Source organism: Macrosteles quadrilineatus, unplaced genomic scaffold (genome assembly GCF_028750875.1).
Source record: "Macrosteles quadrilineatus isolate MER2022 unplaced genomic scaffold, UCM_ALF_1.0 Scaffold_1__1_contigs__length_201487025, whole genome shotgun sequence".
Classification (NCBI taxonomy): Eukaryota; Metazoa; Arthropoda; class Insecta; order Hemiptera; family Cicadellidae; genus Macrosteles; species Macrosteles quadrilineatus.
The window spans coordinates 76,549,704-76,568,782 of NW_026542594.1; the positions used below are offsets into that span (position 1 = coordinate 76,549,704).

Sequence of the window (19,079 nt, forward strand, 5' to 3'; positions counted from 1 at the left end):
TTTAAATTAGATGGTTGTCATTATTTAAGCGATTAAATGTTTATTGTTTGTAATAAAACCATTTTTCGTAATCGATAAATTGTGTCTCTTTGTGATATTGTTTAACTATTAAGTCCAATAATTAACCATAACCGAGCACTTATCGGCCCCGTTATTGTAGTAATATAATACGTCATATTAAAGTACGGTATATACTTTCATTATTCAATAGCAAGTGTGGTTGGTTATAAGTTAGCGTGTCGGTAACGCAGTGCAGTTTGAGACAACGTACTGCGTTTAACCCACGACAGTGCTGCGAGCCGCGGACGGCCCGCGCAATACATCGTGCAGGCCCAACTAAAAACTCCCACGGTTTTATACACGCGGCTGCCTATCTCATTATATTACTTCATCTATGGTATTACTTTGTGTGAAAATGTTAATAGAATATTCCGAATTCAGAAGGGCCATTAGAATTTTGCATCATATTCCGGTTGATGAGCACTGTCAACAAATATTTCAAGAATCAAAATTATTAACTTTACCTTGTCTTTATATTTATGAATTATGTAAATACTTCATGCAAAATAGCTTTTTGAAAATCACACAAATGCGTATAACACAAGACGTAGTTTCATAATATATCCCTCGCACTCAACAGGAAGATTTGAAAAATCTCCTGGTTATATGACCCGTAGGGTAATTAATCAATTCTTATTATTAGAAAAAGACACAGACTTTAACAATTGCTTTTTGAAGAAGGTCAGGCAATATTTGTATGACAATGCATTTTATACTATGCCTCACTACTTTGTGAATAAAATTACGGACGTTCAAAAATGCAGTTTTGTGCGATTTTTGTCAAGTATCCGTCCAAGTTTTTATCACATAACCATCTATGAAATAACGAACAGCTGTTCGGATCAAGATTATTTTTTCTAGCTGTCACTGATATGTTTACAAAAAATGTTGTTTACAAATACCGCAACCATTTCCGATCACGTTTTGAAGGCAAATCCCAACCAAGTGAGATTAAAAACGTTTTTCTTACACAACGGATTTAATTAATCGCAAGTGGAATAATATAGTGTAACCGTAAATGAAATTAAATAACTAGGCATCATCCCGGTCAGGAACCAGAAATTCTTTGTGTATAAAATTGTTCTTGAGTTTTGATAACCAGAAAGAAGACCTTGAATCAGTGTTGTATAGGGCTGGGAAACTTAAATTTATTAATGATCGTCACCAATAGCTTACAAAAAAAGTTTCCACTCATTGACGGCGCTTCAATGGTGGTTGTGTAAAGTGTAAAGTAAATAATCACACTGCAGTAGGTGATTGTAACAGAGGTTTACGGTTTATGGATGATGCTAAACTCTCTTTTCCAATGTGTCACTTTTTGTTCCTACTCACCGTGTGATGCAATTGCTGGACCATACAGTAATTCTTAACTGTAAACGTTGGTTTTTGGTACTGGTTCTTTTCCTTAGAACCGTTGTTAGCAGCAAGAATCATTTTTACGTACCAATACACATCACTGTAATTTACAAATTAGCTATCGTTGGTGTTGCACCTTATTTATACAGTCGTATTGCAGCCGTATTCAATTTTTGTTCAGCAAAACATCATGAATTGTTTACGATTTACGTTGTTTATGTATCAATAGTTCGTGGCCTATTTTGGTAATGTTATTATAAATTACCAATCTAAATCGTCTATAGTACTTCATTTCATATAGTAAGCCGTCATTTCGACAGCATTTCGGGTCATCTTCGGTCCAAGCAAATATAAATTGTTATGATAAAATTTGATGACATTGACAAAGATTTCAAATACTAATTTTATATGTACTTTGTTATGCTTAAAACGTAGCAAATTCCCTAATTAAGTTCTGTATTTTTATGTGTGTATGTCTGTTGGTAACGCATTAATGTACTTATTTCTCAGAGCAGGGCCGTCGCGTGGGTGGGGCAACCAGGGCGACCGCCCTGGGCGCCGCGGTCAGGGGGGCGCCGCGGCAAAAGTAATGCAACAAAATTTAAAAAAGTTAGATGCACATAACATATTTTGGAAAGTTATGTATAACCACGAATACTAGTTCTATTATTTGTGTGTGTAACTGAATGTTGAATATTACGTTGTATGCCTTTATTGAACAAATAAATATTATTTGATACCAATCACTTTATAATTAGCAATGTTTTTCAAATTAAATATCCAATATAGTATTGAATTAAATTTAGTAATAATAGCCTAAACAATCAACTCCACTGTTGAGTTGAAGGCCCTGTGCCAACTTAATTATCTTTGTATTGCAATGTCTTAATTAGGCTATCTTAATATTGCAATGCCGCGGTTCGCGGTGTTGCTCTGTACACGTAGCTGCCGTATTCTATTTTTATGTCACCCGACCAGCCGACGGTTGACCTTGGGAACCACCCCTACCCCAATCACTCCTTTCTCCTACGGCAGTCTCAGCTGAGCTGCCAGCTTAGTTTGACGAGTTATCTATATATTTAATACGCTAGACATATTTTTGTCATAATTATTTTGAAGCTGCTATGCATCGGTTTACCAAGTTTGAGGTATCGTTGGATAGGGTGCGGCACGTAGATTTCCCATCTATCAAAAAATCTTTGAAATTCACTGCAAAACACATTATTAGGGTTCAGTGAATTTTAAAGTGAACTGACAGTACAGCAGTTACACGGGGTTGGCTTATTATTTAGGTTATCATCAATTAATCAAAAAAGAATCTTTACTGACTTTCACAAAAGAAACTGCAAAACTGCGAACTCAATTAGGCCTTTATACATCACCAGCTTTAGCAACAAAACCAAGAAACGAGATAACGCCAAATAAAAAAAAATCAATAAAAATCCTTCTTCTCCTTTGTCTGAATTGGCACGATTTCGTGTAACAGGTTCTCTAGTTTACATTTAATGTTTAGGATCTCATATCTAAATGTGATAACGTGGTTTTCTTTTATTCTGAATAAAATTCTATACACATTAGGTTTGGTTTGAGGTTTTGCATACATTGAATTAATTTCAATTTGCTCTGTATTAATTAATAACATATACAGTATAGAACTTTTTATACATTTTAACATTTTCTTACATTAATAGGGATTTGGTTATCATCAATTAAAAAAGATTTGCATACAAAATTTAAGTAATTTATCCCTAATAATCAATCCCAGATTCCTGACTCTAGTATTTTTATAAGGTGATTCAGTCCCTTTAGGTGTCTGTTTTTGGGGATTAAAACAAAGATAGCGACATCATCACTCATTGTGTGTTGGGGGGGAGGGGGGGGGGGGCGCCTGGCAACATCCCGCCCCGGGCGCCAAAAAGCCACGCGACGGCCCTGTCTCAGAGTCACGAAAAGGACAAGAGCACCTTTGATCATGAAAATGTCAACCCGAATAAAGTGTTAAATGGTGAGGTTGAGGTAGTACTTTAAATACTTTTAACCATTGTGGGAAGTAACTTTCAACTATTAGGCCTACTTTAGGGCTATGCCTCATAGATCTAGGCCTATAAAGCTTTTTTTAGTTTAATCATTGGATTTAACATATGGACCAACACGATCCGGGTGACATTTAATTGCGAAGCATTTGTTTTGGCTTGAAACTGTCAGATACTGTTTTTGCGAAGGTTAATATATAATAGGTTTGCCAGTATTTCTGAAAATATGCAAACCAACTGTTGTTCTTAATATAAGAAGGTTTCAACTGACTACTATAAGATCCCCATGCGTAGAACGGGCAATGCTCCCCCAGCTCCCCCAGGGGATGGAATATTGTGTGTTCAGTGTCTCTTCAGTATTATCAGAAGGTTATTGTTGTTGGTAGGCCATAGAACACACAGCTCCCCCAGGGGATGAAATATTGTGTGTTCAGTGTCTCTTCAGTATTATCAGAAGGTTATTGTTGTAGGTAGGCCATAGAACACACAGCTCCCCCAGGGGATGAAATATTGTGTGTTCAGTATCTCTTCAGTATTATCAGAAGGTTATTGTTGTTGGTAGGCCATAGAACACACAGCTCCACCAGGGGATGAAATATTGTGTGTTCAGTGTCTCTTCAGTATTATCAGAAGGTTATTGTTGTAGGTAGGCCATAGATCACACAGCTCCACCAGGGGATGAAATATTGTGTGTTCAGTGTCTCTTCAGTATTATCAGAAGGTTATTGTTGTAGGTAGGCCATAGAACACACAGCTCCACCAGGGGATGAAATATTGTGTGTTCAGTGTCCCTTCAGTATTATCAGAAGGTTATTGTTGTAGGTAGGCCATAGAACACACAGCTCCACCAGGGGATGAAATATTGTGTGTTCAGTGTCTCTTCAGTATTATCAGAAGGTTATTGTTTTCTTACCTGCAAAAGTGCACCGTTGACACCAAGCCGGTTTGAATGGGTGAGCTGAGTCACTTGTCTGGCTGCCTCTATCATCTTGTCATAATTGTCTCGAAAGAACAAAGCTACAGGGGCCACCCTCATGGCACCTCCATTGCCATAAGACCCGGAACCGTTAAACTGTTGGTTTGCTGGACGCCAAATATCTTCATACTTCTCATTTTTCAATTTATAAAATACTTCCACCACATTCTGGCCATAACCACGTTTTGGTTGTTTAAAATACTCTGCAACAAACCTAATCAAAGATGTAGCTTTTCCTTAGGATAAAGAATGTATAGTTAGATACTACAACACTGGCACAACACAGAGTATGTAGTTTGAGGCAATGATGAATGATTGAGGAGTGTTAAATGAATAATACAGCATCTTTATTTATTAAGGTCAGCTGATTCTTTAGCCAGAATCATTTATATATAAAGACTAGCAACAGAGCCCGTTGTGGTTAAATACAACGGTCTCTAGTAAAACTAGCTATTACCATAGACAAAAAGAATTAAATATAGACTGTCAGCCGTGCTGCCGTTACCATGGTTACCATAAGTTCCGGCGCACACCGCTGTAGTTTACGTAGCGCGTACGCCGTAAATACATGGCGCTCCAAGCGGTGTGCGCCAGAAGCTATGGTAACCGCAGCACAGCTGACGGTCTATATTTAATTCTTTTTGTCTATGCTATTACCCACGGGCTTCACCCCGTTTGACATCATAAGTAAGTATTAATAAAACTATTGATTGGTTAAGTTAACCTAAAATACACAAAATAAAGTAAAAGAAACAAATAATCACACCTGATTTTAATAAGGTAATAAATTGAAAGAATAACAAACAGATAAGTACAGCCAGTGGCGGCGGAACCAGGGGGTCAGGGGGGTCAGTTGACCCCCCTGAAATTTTAGGAAGGGTCAGGGGGGTCAAGGGTCAGGGGTTCATATAAAAAATTTAAAGATATAAAGCATTCCGTACTGTATACGTTTATTTTTTCGGCCCAAGAAGAAAAGTATAAGTAGGCCTAATAACAGTTACTGAAGATAAGTACAAAGACAAACGTTCCACGATGACGCAGAAGAGATTGAACCATCTTGCCATCTTATCCGTCCATAGGGACATTGCTAAATCTATTGATGATAAGCACATTGCAAGAATGTTTCTCAATAGAGTTGAAAGTTGCTGTGCAGTTTTCGGGAATTTCAAAGACTGAAGTTCAAGTTAGGGCCTACTGAAGTTTCATCAGCAGAAGTTTAAAAATCTAGTAAATTTGTAATAGGCTAATATCTTGAGATAATATCTATTCTTAGTAATTTTATGTTGTGCCAATACAATGTTTGTAATGTTTTTTGTGTAAACCATTATTTATCCCCAGTGGACACACTTACTTGGTTATACCCTACCTTCTTACTTTTGTGATTAACTATAATCAAGCAGCCAATTTTAATTTAACTTATTATTAATTCAGTTTTGAGGGGGAGGGGCAGAGCCTGCCGAAATTACGCAAACACATAAATCCCTAGGGCCTAGAGCTTGTTTACTCTTCTCTGTCGTCTGCAGCAACTCATTGCTGACATCTTTAGTAAAATCTGGGCACCAGTACTTCATTTTATGTTTGTTTGAGATGTATGTGTATTATTTATTATAATGTTTTTACAATGAACAGATAAGCGTCTTTGTTAAATTGTAAATTTTCTTTGTTACTGCTTAAAGAAAAATGTTCTTCAGGTAGCCTAAAAAAACGTTTTTAAGGCTTTTATTTTTCAAAATTTTCCCGGGGGAGGACCCCCCGACCCCCCTTGCCAACCTGGGGGGTATTCCATACCCCCCAGACCCCCCAGATGTGGACCTCCACCATAGGTTTCTGACCCCCTAACAAAAATTTGCTTCCGCCGCCCCTGAGTACAGCTGAGGTATTTTTAACATTAGGTATATGAAAAGTTCCCTTTATAAAGGAATTACAACCTTAAAGGGCAATTTATGAAATAATGGATAATTTTGCGCAAGGTTTCTCGTCATGACAAACATTTTAAGTATATGGTTTATGAGGGTGTGACTTGTAGTTTTCTCAAAAGTTCATGGGTCCTTTTGGCTTTATATATAGATGGTTAATGGGGGTGTGACTTGTAGTTTTCTCAAAAGTTCATGGGTCCTTTTGGCTTTATATATAGATAATGGTTATGAAATCCATACTCCACTTTACTCACTAATATTAATGGTACAGATTAAGCACATAACATTAGAATCACACACTTAACATAAGGAACACACTTTAAACACAAATGCAAATTGTTAGCAACAACATTCAATAAAAAAATCAATTGAATAACAATATACGAATAAGCTGTTCAATTAATTATTAACACATGTTTTGTATGGTTAGATTATGCATAATGGTAAACCAATTATTACCATCTATAAAATTTATTGGTTTTTCTTTTCCGAGTCGGGTTAGCTCTTCTACCCGACCGATTTTCATAATTTTGGCCTTAAACTAAAGGTATGGACGCACCACAGATTTGCCATCAAGTATGTTAACGTATATTTCGAGTTATGCACAAACTGCCTCCCTGTACATTCCTTATGGGAGTTAAATTTGTTTTTTTCGAGTTCGTTTGGCTCTTCTACCCGACCGATTTTCATAATTTTGGTCTTAAAATAAAGCTATGCAAGCACATATTTGTCATCAAGTATCATCATCAATTTATCTAATGTATTACTCGACAAATAATATAAATTTAATTTTTTTTACTTCAATTAAAGATGTATTTCAGCAGTTCTAATTACATAAGTTAACTCTAAATGTTTTTTTCTGAAAACCTTTAGTGAAATACCAGCTTTCGTTTGAGCTATTGATTATAAAGATCGGACTACCTAAAGCAAACTGCAGAATCATGAATTAAGAATAATTATAATCGTTTTAGTACTTATCTGCAATCAATTATACTTAATTCTATTTTTATTTAAGTTATTTTATATGCCTTGGTCTTAAAATACTTCTAGAAATAAAGGTTTTCATTTGAGATATTGATAGTTTCAATCAGTTAAGTTCAAGATACTGTATCGCTCAATCAGAAAACATAAATTTGATTACATCTTGGATATGGAATTTAGTTTTAGATATATTTACTCAATTCTAATTACGCTAACATATTTGCCGTTCTCCAAAATATTATCCAAAAGCAGGTTCTTTTGACCTAAGAACCTTCAGTGAAATACCAGCTTCCATTTGAATTATTGATTATTAAGATCAGACGTACCTAAAGCACACTGCTAAATCACGAACAACCCAAATTGTTAAAAAATTTAGTTATTTATCATCGATTTATAGTCAACGATCTTGCCCTCAACCAACAATCATAAAGAATAATGATTGATCTCTGATTGGTCCTTTGATCTTGGACCTCAACAGTAACTGTTGACTTTGACGGGTTTCACCTGGTAATTCTTTTAACAAATCAAATTTTCATAATTATTAGCAAATCTACACTAATTACACTTTCCAATGACCTATTAATTATTAAAATTGGTTCAGTAGACCTGTAGATTTAATTGTACAAAGTTTAACCCTCCAAGTGTCCATAGTTTAGGCCTTAATGTCCACCTATTTTTGGCGCATTTGCAAGGTTTTATTAAAACGGATCTGAGAAGCTTAAAACAATGTTAATTCTAATGTTCTATATACCATTTTGTTTGGAAAATCATGGGCTTCAATATCATACATAAAACATAAGGAATATTTGTTTCAAACAAATTTTTTAGGTAAAAAAAAACTTTTTTGGAAAAATTGAAAAATAATAAGTTTGCGCTCAATGAAATTGTATAAATTATAGGCCTATAAATATTTGAAAATAGCCACTTTGTTCTAAATTTAATGAGGATTACAAATATATAATCATATAGTGAGGTAAGTTATCAAATAAATAAGTTATGAGTGAAAAACGGATTTCAGTACATAGCGTTTAGCTAAGAATGCATAGCCTAACCATAGCTAGGAATCTGGCTGATAATTTACATCAATATCACTACCTACTTCTTCAGGATCATCAACCAGCCCTTCAAAATCACTTAAATCTTCTTATAATGCACCACGTATATCACTACTTTTGATTTTTAACACTAAAACAATGATAAACGTAACAAAACACCTAGGGCTAGTGTCCTAGGGCTACTGTTACCTTGCGCGTTTGCTGATGCGTGTATGCGAGAGTGTGTGAATGTGTTTTTCTATTTGTTAAATTTTTATGTTTTTTTTTAGATATGTAGGTACTTGAATTGTTAAATATTTTATGTTTAATTAGATTAAGTTATCCCTATGTCACATTATTTATGTTATATTTTTAATGTCAGGTTAAGTGTAAGAAAGGGCCATGTGGCCCTAACATTGCCTGAAAAAATAAAGGATTTTTCATTTCATTTCATTTCATTCAAAACACATCAGTCATCGGTCCGAGGATAACCAAGCTGTTTACGAATACGCACGTCAGCTGTCTGCTACAATTACGATCGGCTCGGAGAACATACAGCGCTGAGACAGACCTCTGGAGAAAGCTTAGAATATAACGGAAAGAACGATACCTAACTCGATCCAGTTCAATCCGATTCAGTCAGTCATAGAGCCTTAGCCGTAAACGATGTTCGTGCGTCGAAAAATCGACGCGTGACACTACACAAAGTGTGTAGCGCGTCGATTTTTCGACGATGGACGCTCGGAGGGTTAACAACAACAACTTTTATTCAGTATTTCCCACCACTACAAATAGGGAGGTTCCTTAACGTTGTTGCAAATAACTTTGAAATGGTGAGGAAATCACCAAAGTGTAAGGTGATATTCTGATAGAGGATAAAATTCCCTACAAATTACTATTAAGTATTTCTTGAAAATACTCAATAAAGGCAGCCTTAAGTTGGCTACAAATATAAACTTGGAAAAAAAGGCATTTTAAATGTAATATTGTTTATTTTTATTGTTTTAGGTACCTAAAACATGTAATAAAATCAAACTTTCATAATTATTTGCAAATCTACACGAATTAGGCTTTCCAACGACCTATTAAATAACAAAATCAGTCCGGTAGAAGTCTAGATTTAGTTTTACAAAGTTTAACAAAAATATATGTAATTCAGTATTTTCTCACCACTATAAATTTGGAGATCACTTAGATTATTGCCAATAACTTTTAAATGGAGGGGAAATCGACCAAAGTGAATGTGGTATTCTGAAAGAGAATACAATTTACTACAAATAACTACTATGCATTTCTTGAAAATACTAAATAAAGGCAGACAAAAGCTGGCTACAAATAGAAACTTGAAAACAGAAACTTGAAAAAAAGCAGTGTTTAATGTATTTTTGTTATTTTAATTTTTTTACCACAAATATTTAATAAAATCACACTTTCATAATTATTTGCAAATCTACATAAATTAGGCTTTCCATTGACCCATTAATTAACAAAATCGGTCTAGTAGAAGTCTAGATTTAGTTGTACAAAGTTTAACAAAATTATCCCTAACTCAGTATTTTCTCATTACTATAATTTCGGAGGTTGCTTAGCTTTTTTGCAGATAACTTTTAAATGGTGAGGAAATCGACCAAAGTGGATGGTGATATTCTGAAAGAAAATAAAATTTCCTACAAATTGATACCATACATTACTTGGAAATACTCAAAAAAGGCAGCCAAAAGTCGCACACAAATAAAAAGTGTGAAAAACACCGTTTTCAATGCATTTCTTATGGAAAACATGTTTTTTTTTTAATTTTTCACCATAAATCATGACAAAAACCAACTTTCATAATTATTTGCAAATCTACACGACTAAAGATTTCCAACGACCCATTAATTAATAAAATCGAACCATCAGTAGAACTCTAGATTTAGTTGTACAAAGATTTTTAATATATAGAATAGATAGGAAGGTTTTGAACTTTTGAGAAAACCGTGGGCTGCACACCTATCAACCACATACTTGAATGAAAGGTCTTGATGTGAAACTTTCCCGAAAAATAAGTTTTTGGATAAACCTTCTCTTAAGATTAGGAGCCTCAATTAAACAGCTGTATTTAATTACGTTTAAAATATTGAAGATATTTCAGCTGTTAGATTTGTTTTGGTTTTAGTATGTTTGTTTACTTTTCCTTGAGTTAACCTTTTTTCTATCAGTGTTGTAGCGCTCCAGGGCGGAAGGACTCATTCATTTTTTTAAGAACTATTTGTAAGAGATATTTTACAGTAAGGCTTCACAATTTTACGAAATTGGTTTATCAAAAGAAGATACATAAGGAAAAGGTCCGAAGCCACTTAACAAAAACATTCTTAGGACGGTAAATAACATATGTATTATTGTAAACCAACAATAAAATTAAACTTTCTCTAAAAATATGTTTGTTCTTTATTACCTTGTCTTAGTTACATTAATTTTATAGACCATTATATATGAAATTATTAATCGACTTGGGCCAGTGTGTGTGAAAAAAATAACAGAACTCTTAACAAGGTGATTATTTTAACTATAGTTGAATTAAAATAAAGTTGTGAGGTAACAATATTTTAATCTGTTATACTACTATTACTTTTTACAAATCAAGTTATAACTATAAAAAGTGCATTTAGGTTAATTATCCATGATTAAAAAAGTTGCTCAGTGCCGGAGTCGGGCATGCCGCGGCGCACGCTTTGAAACCAAATTAGACCTAAATTCTCAGCTAGTTTATAACTAAACCGACAAACCTATAAAATTTTAAAAATATTATGATAAAATTTGGTTTATTGGCTAAAAGTTTCTCACAGACGAAACTAACCTGACCAATAAATAAAAAAAAGTAGCAGGCGTCTAATTTTTCACTGTCCCACATGCAATCTTAAGCTAACTTTGTTTAGTTAAGCGTTTATATAAATTTGTTAAATATATATTATATGTTTTTGTTTACACCATATACTTGGCCATAATATGCTATTCATTATTCCAAAATATTAAAATGTTATGTCCATTGTATGTTTACGGTGGTTTTAATGAGCCGCAGCGAATTAAATTTTGTGACAGTAGTGGCTCAGGTGAGCCTATGAGTGGTGGGGGAACAGCTTCATCTCCGATAATGTATTGGGCATAGGGATTGCCAGTCTATGTTATTCTTTGGTCGCTGCCTATGAGTTACAGACATGAGACGTTCCTACATTTAGTGATCAGTCTTGCAATTGAATACAATATGAACAAATTTTTTAGTTACTAAACTATGAATGCTATGATTTAAATAAGAAAATAAATTATTTAGCTTGCAGACTACAACACTCTATTTAAACCATTTAGAAAACAAAAACGATAGCTCAAATCAAATAGAAATTTTAAGGTTATGAAATAATTTGTTCCTTTGTTTTATTTAGAGGTTTTAAGTTCTTACAAAATTTTAAAAACTGTATAGTCCTTGAGACTTTTGCAAAAACAATTTTTCTTGCGGATTAGGTGAATATTTTCATTATACTGAGGGAAAAACGTTTGTTTTCAATTCTGCAACACTTTACTTTCGTTGGGAGGCTAGAGTAGTTTTCTCCATTAGACATAGGCCTAAAAGAATCTAGAGGCACGGGCAGAACAACTAGTTTGAAATCCATATCAAGGACAGCTAATGACAAGGATCAATGAAGAGGGATTAATTGATAAATTCAAACATAAGCTTACAACCATAGAGCAGATAAGTGGAGCCGTAATTTGATAATTTGATATAAAATTATTAACTATGAAGATGATGGGATAAAATGACAAAAAAAACTAATTTTTAGTCTAAAACCTGAACCCTTACTAGGGTGTCTGGTTTCTACCTGATTTTGAATGCCTGCCTACTCATGGTTATTTTATTCCAAAACTCGTATCATACCTTTTTGCCAAGTCCTTGCAATCCAAATCTCTTTTAGCAACTAATGACTCAGATATACACTTACTCATAGCTGTATCATCTGTATACATTTTCATTGGACCTAAAAATAAAATTGCATAATTATTTATATTAATGATAAAAACATGAGAAGAGAGCACAACACTCTATGTCTTAAAACAGTAGTAAATTTTTGTACGGATAAATTTCATAATTTAAAAAAAAAATTACTTTCATGAATTGATTTACATATACAGTGTGTGTACATCTAAAGTTTCAGGCAACTATGATAGGTGAGTTTCATCAGTATGAAAAACTAATAATAGTTTTGTCTTGTATTATTTTGTAAGCACATTAAGCAGAGAATTCTGAGAACAGATTAAGTCATGTCAAAATAATCACATTCTCACAACTCTTCCACTGTTAGTATCCCAGTAGGAATTTGTTGACACATAACTTTTTTTTTAAGGGAGGGGGGGGGAAATGTTTTTACGCACACAGGTAGCCAGTCTGTAGTGTTGCACTCCTGAATTTAACACAGACTACTCACTAAAAAACCCCCTCTACTCTGTTGGACACAAACCTGGAATTGTTTGTCACATTACTTCAAGACAGGCCAACATGTGACCTAAGCCCTCATGGCTCTCACCGTTTCTGGCATTTAGATTCTTTATGACCTACACAGCATCCCGGTCAAGTTTGAGCTTCTTGGCGCGGAGAATACCCTGGATGTAATGTTACACACGGGGTCCAATTGTCCTCACCCTTCGTCATCATCGGTATGACCGTGTCCACCGACAGCAGTCCTACTAACTGTTATGCCTCCTGGCGGGGCCTTTCCCAACGCTGGCAGTGGAAAAGGTATGTTCCACGTCATTGGGAATGCCTAGGCAGTATATGCAATCGGGTGACACGGCTTTGCCCATCCTGAACAGGTACGACCAGAAAAACCCGTGATCCGTCAAAAATTGGGTGAGGTAGAAGTTCACCTATCCTCACCGCCGATTAACCCAAGGTTGGACTTGCTGTATCAGTCGCCTGGTCCAGCGTCCCCGTGTCTCCTGTTCCCAGCTCTCCTGCCACAGCTGGTAGGTGCGGGTGCGTTCCTCTGTTAGTGCCTGGTCCTCCCCGCGGCGCTGATAAATAGCCTTACTCTCCGCCGCCAAAAGTTTGACGGGGATGACTCGAGTAACCACCAGGACAGCGGGTTCGAACACTGTTCGGTAGGTGGATGCTGCTCTTAGTGCTGCCTGACGCTGCACTCGGGCGAGCCACATCCTATATACCTCCTTATTGAAAGCGTCTGCCCAAACCTCCGCACCGTACACGAGTATGGACTGGACAGAAGACATTAACAGCCTTCTACGACTGGACCGAGGCCCTCCGACATTGGCCATCAACCGGCTAAAAGAGGAAACCACCATAGCGTCCTTGTCCGCCAGGTTACGGAAAATCTGGTCCCGCCAGCTAAGCTTGCTAACCCCAAGGTACTGGGCAGTACGAACAGTCTGCTCGACCTAAGCCTGGTGTCAATCCGTTTTTTGATAATATCACAATCTCATTTTGCTCAAAGCGAGTGAGAGACCGTGGTCTGCCATCCATGCGTTTATGGTATGCATAACTCGATTCAGCTTTAGCTTAGCGAGCTCAACGCTACGTGCAGCTATCAAAGCCGCAACGTCGTCTGCGTACCCAACCAAAACAGTTTCCTCAGGCATTTCAGACCTCATAAGGCTGTCATAAGCGACATTCCAGAGGTCTGAGCCGAGTACGGAACCTTGGGCAGCACTGGAAGTGACACTCATCATCCGTGGGCCTTCTGTAGTGTCATACATGAGGAGGCCGAACCGGTGATAATCCTCTATGATACGCATGAGGTATGCCGGAACGTTGAAGGTGTTCTCCAGAGCATCCAGCATATTGCAACACCTTGCGGAATTAAATGTGTTTTGCACATCGAGTGTTGCGAGCAGCAAAACCCAGCAAGAGTATTGGTTAAAATCCTCAGCTCTCATCATAGCTTGCTTCACCTCCTCAATAGCATCAATTGTAGATTGCCCCATCCTGAATCCATACTGACGAGGGGACAGGTCCCCCGCAGCGACCACGGCTGAATTCAGCCGGGAACAGATCAACTTCTCAAGGACTTTGCCAGCAGAATCCAACATACATAGAGGTCTGTAAGAGGATGGCAGGTCTGGGTTTCCCTTCCCCTTCCCAACAAGCACAAGCCTAGCTGTTTTCCAGCACAAGCGCAAAACTCCTTCGACTAGGCAGGCGTTGTACAAGCTCAAAAGGATCAAGGGGTTAGTACAGTAGACTCCCTCTTATCCGGTCTCCTCGGGACCGTGGCCAGTCCGGATAACGGGGTTTCTGGTTAATCCGAGGTCCCCGAAAACTCGTTAAAACGGACCGTTTACTATGATATTCGACTTAAATTTAGGAGAGCATTGTATTTAGACACGTGATCACTGGTCTCAAATCTTTTCTATGAGAAAAGTCATTTCAGTACCGCCTACTTCCTGCCGATCTATTCCGGTTAAACTAATGTGCTGATAAAAATTGTCCGGTTAAAGAGATGTCATTTCCGTTGAGTGTAGTCCGGTTTTACTGATGTCCGGTTAAAAGGTGTCCAGGTAAGAGGGAGTCTACTGTAGTCAAAACCTTCACGAGGACTTCGCCAGGCACCCCATCGAGTCCAGGAGCCTTATTGTTCTTCAGGGATAGGACGGCCGCCTCCATCTCTCCAAGACTGAAAAGTGGTACGTCATCCACCCTTCCGAAATCCCACAGTGGGCGCAATGTGCAAGCCGGGAAAACGGACGACTATCCTCTCTATAGTGGCCCCATCCATGACGGAAGGTGGAGAGCGGGTGCCAAGTTTCTTGTTAACAAGTTTGTAACCCAGGCCCCATGGGTTGGAATCGACATCGTCCCTTAATGACTCCCAGCAACTGTGTTTACTCCGGTTGATGGCTCGACGAAGAGACCTCCTAGCCACTCTGCAAGCATCCGACGTCTGTCTACAGGTTCTCTGGTCCTGGTAGCAAGTCTTCTGGCTCTCAATGCCGCTTGACGCAATTCCGCGATCTCGGCAGTCCACCAGTACACAGCTCGCATATTGCCCCGGGATCTCCTGCGAGACATAAACTCATTTCAAGCCGAGACGATCAGCCCCTTCATGGATGTAACTAACGCCTCTGCGTGTGCCACGCTAGTTGCAGAAGGAACCACCGGCATTCCTCGTAAGATGGCTTCATTCAACTCATTGTAAATATGACTGTTATTCGTTTTGAAATGACTTCTGTAATACTTTGCTATTGCTCAAATTCGAGCAACATGTTCACTAGTTAATTATTATTCCTGTTCCAAAGCCTAATATAACACTTTTTACAAAAACTTATACATACACAGCACCTAGACTTTTTAACAAATTAGCCTACCAAAAACATAAAACAAATTAAAAGGATAAAAAAATTCCAGAAACGTGTAAAAGAATGGCTCCTGAGCCAAAGTAAAGATGATGTAGAGGCCCTACTTGAGATTGTCCAGTGAGCTGTATTTGAAATTTTTTTCTGTAATGTCAATTATTGTTATTTTGTAAGTCATTTTACTTTTTGTACTAGGTACCTACCAATCTTATTAACTCCATGAAGGATAACTTTATTTACAATAATGTTTTAGTCATTTAAAGTCCACAAGAAGTATTGTTTATGTTTGTTTGATTTAAAAATACTCGTATTTGATATAATCTAGGTAATTGTCTGCCACCGCAAAGGAATTCTATACTACCAATCTTATTAACTCCATGAAGGATAACTTTATTTACAATGATGTTTTAGTAATTTAAAGCCCACAAGAAGTATTGTTTATGTTTGTTTGATTTAAAATCACTCGTATTTGATATAATCTAGGTAATTGTCTGCCACCGCAAAGGAATTCTATATTTTAGTTAGTCATCAAATTATGATGGAATCCTAAGACAGGCATAGCCTTTGGGACCCTATATTCCTCTCTTTGATGTATTATAAATATTTTTTTTTCCTAGGACGCTAGGTCTGAGCCTGGGATTGTTTTTCACATTACTTCAGGCTAGACCTATGGGTTTGTGGCAATATCACTTAGATAAAATCCATTGATGACTTGGCGGGAATTGAACCCGGGACCTCAGGGACCGAAGTGCTGTGCTCTAACCACTACAACAGCTCGCTCCCTGATGTATTATATTAGAGTATAGATGTTGTACAATATATAGTTGATTTATATAAGTTCGTATTTTGTATAACCAATGTACATGAGGCCTACATTGTAAGAAATTGAGGAAATAAATCATTTAATCATTTATATGGGAAAATATAGCAAGTCGGTGTTGGTGAGTGATGAGTGTTTAGTTTTGGTGCCGTTTGAGTGCACTGGTGTCAACTCAATGTTTCACTCTTATTTAAGGGTAGATTTTACAATATTTATGCACTCTTTATTATAGTTTTCATAATTTGGAAGGCTGTATTGACAATAAATAGAAATTCCACTGAAACTTAAATAATAAAAACAAAAATTAGTTGTAAAAACATGGTTTTCTTTATATTCCTTTTACAATCTAAATAGACTAGGGTATACTGAGCCATGGCTCGGTCTCCCGGCACTAGAAGTCAAAAATAAAGCCCTGCTTCTACAGGGTGAATAAAAAGTCAAGACCCCCCCCCTCTAATATTTTTCCAAATAAATATACAGAGATATCCTTTTGGTGGTCGAGCAATCTTAGCAGGAAGTTTCATTTTATCATTTTGAAATTTTTGAGTGTCCCCCCAAAAGGGGGTATTTGGGGGGCAACTCAAATATTTTAAATGTAAACCCCCTTCAAGTGACACCTCATTTTGAAGTGTTAACAAAAGCTTAAAGAATGGTGAAAACTAGAGGTCACTATCTCTTCTCTATCCAAAATGGTAGCCCGTCAAATGTTGTGGAAAATCAACGGTAAAATTGTTAATATTGACTGCCATTTTGGATAGAGAAGAGATAGCAAGCTCTGGTTTTCACCATTCTTTAAGTTTGTTTAAGCACTTCAAAATGAGGTGTCACTTGATAGGGGTTTCTATTGAAACATTTTTAGTTGTCCCCCGAATCCCCCCTTTTGGGGGACACTCAAAAATTTTAAATGTAATTCCCCTTCAAGTGACACCTCATTTTGAAGTGTTTACAAAAACTTAAAGAATGGTTAAAACCAGAGCTCGATATCTCTTCTCTATCCAAAATGGCAGCCAATATTAACAATTTTACCGTTGATTTTCCACAACATTTGACGGGCTACCATTTTGGATAGAGAAGAGATAGCGACCTCTAGTTTTCACCATTCTTTAAGTTTTTGTTAACACTTCAAAATGAGGTGTCACTTGAAGGGGGTTTACATTTAAAATATTTGAGTTGCCCCCCAAATACCCCCTTTTGGGGGGACACTCAAAAATTTCAAAATGATAAAATGAAACTTCCTGCTAAGATTGCTCGACCACCAAAAGGATATCTCTGTATATTTACTTGGAAAAATATCAGAGGGGGGGTCTTGACTTTTTATTCACCCTGTATAGGTCTGCTGGTTCTCGAGATTTGAGTAATCATGCAAGTGGACGGCAAATACCCATTCATTGAAATGGATGATGTTTTTAGCCTCTGGGGGCGTTAAATATAAAGTGAATCAGTCCTAGATGTACCGGCAGGTCTTATCATCAGACCTACAGTAGGTAATAGCTTATTCCATATAGAATTAATTTGATAAACAAATATCAAAAACCAACTAGCCTATAGTTATTTTTATTGGGCAATTATATTTGATGTAGGCTTTACTGAAATAATTCAACTTACTTTTAAAATAAGGTCCACTGAGTTTGTCAAAGTAGTTTTGCAAGACAGATTTTGATATATTGCTGTCACCTTCATATGGGCTACCAAGACAGTCCCCTAGAAGTGCTCCAACCAAGCAACCCCTAACTTTGCTAGTTAGCAAAGCACTATCAATAACTGCTGCTGCACCAAACATGTTTTATCTTTTATGGAATTTATAACACCAGATTAAATAATTTAAAACTAGTTCAAAATGTAGTTTGCTGAAGGATTTTCTACGACCTTTACTAATATAATGAGTTGCTTTTGGGTTGACAGTAAAACCTGAAACAAAAAGAATGAAAAGTAGACAGTTATCTTAATTTATATTTTTGGAGAAAAGTAAAACGTGTCAGTAATTCTGTTTGTTAAAACTTTTGGGTACTTTCTTGTTAAAGGGAACATTCATTATTAGGCTATCAATGATTTTATCAATATATCAATATTTTAATTTTTCTTTACGATCCATGTTCCTTCTGCTTTAATATCTTCAAAAACATTTAAATTACAAATTTACAACTGATCTTGTTCAGACAAAAATAATATACCGTAAATATATTGAAACGGATCTAGACTAACTTAACATAAAAACTTGCTGTACCATTTCAAAATTCCGCTTGATAACATCAAAGGCATATGGAGAATATCCAGGGGCGGCTCCAGAGGGCAGGCCAGGTAGGCCCGGGCCTACCCAAAATTTTGGTAGATGATTCAAAATTAGAAAGAAATAAAGCAATGTAATCTATATATTAACACGCAAGCAGTTTTCTTTTCACAGTCATAACTCGGTAACTGCTTGGTGGGTTTTAACGTTTGAGGTGTCAAATTAAAGGCATTTTGACGTAGATGTGCAAACACGTCGCAAAATATTAATAAAGGGCATCACTTAGGTACAGTTAAGGGCTATAGTTTCGGAACGGTGGCGCTATCTGTTGGCATTAGATC

The 19,079-nt window shown here is 36.6% G+C and overlaps 1 protein-coding gene across 3 annotated transcripts in view; it reads right to left on the reverse strand.

The window, feature by feature from the left end:
* Positions 1–19,079, reverse strand: part of LOC128983622 (ADP-ribosylhydrolase ARH3-like) — a 79,528-nt gene that overhangs the window by 47,577 nt on the left and 12,872 nt on the right. For all 3 annotated transcript variants that reach the window (XM_054402983.1, XM_054402981.1, XM_054402982.1), the window contains exons 2-4: positions 18,117–18,419; positions 12,264–12,363; positions 4,363–4,639 (exon numbers count right to left, since the gene is read on the reverse strand). In XM_054402983.1, the coding sequence (XP_054258958.1) occupies positions 4,363–4,639; positions 12,264–12,363; positions 18,117–18,291 (552 nt within the window). In that variant the 5' untranslated portion in view covers positions 18,292–18,419. The remainder of the gene's footprint in view (positions 1–4,362; positions 4,640–12,263; positions 12,364–18,116; positions 18,420–19,079) is intronic.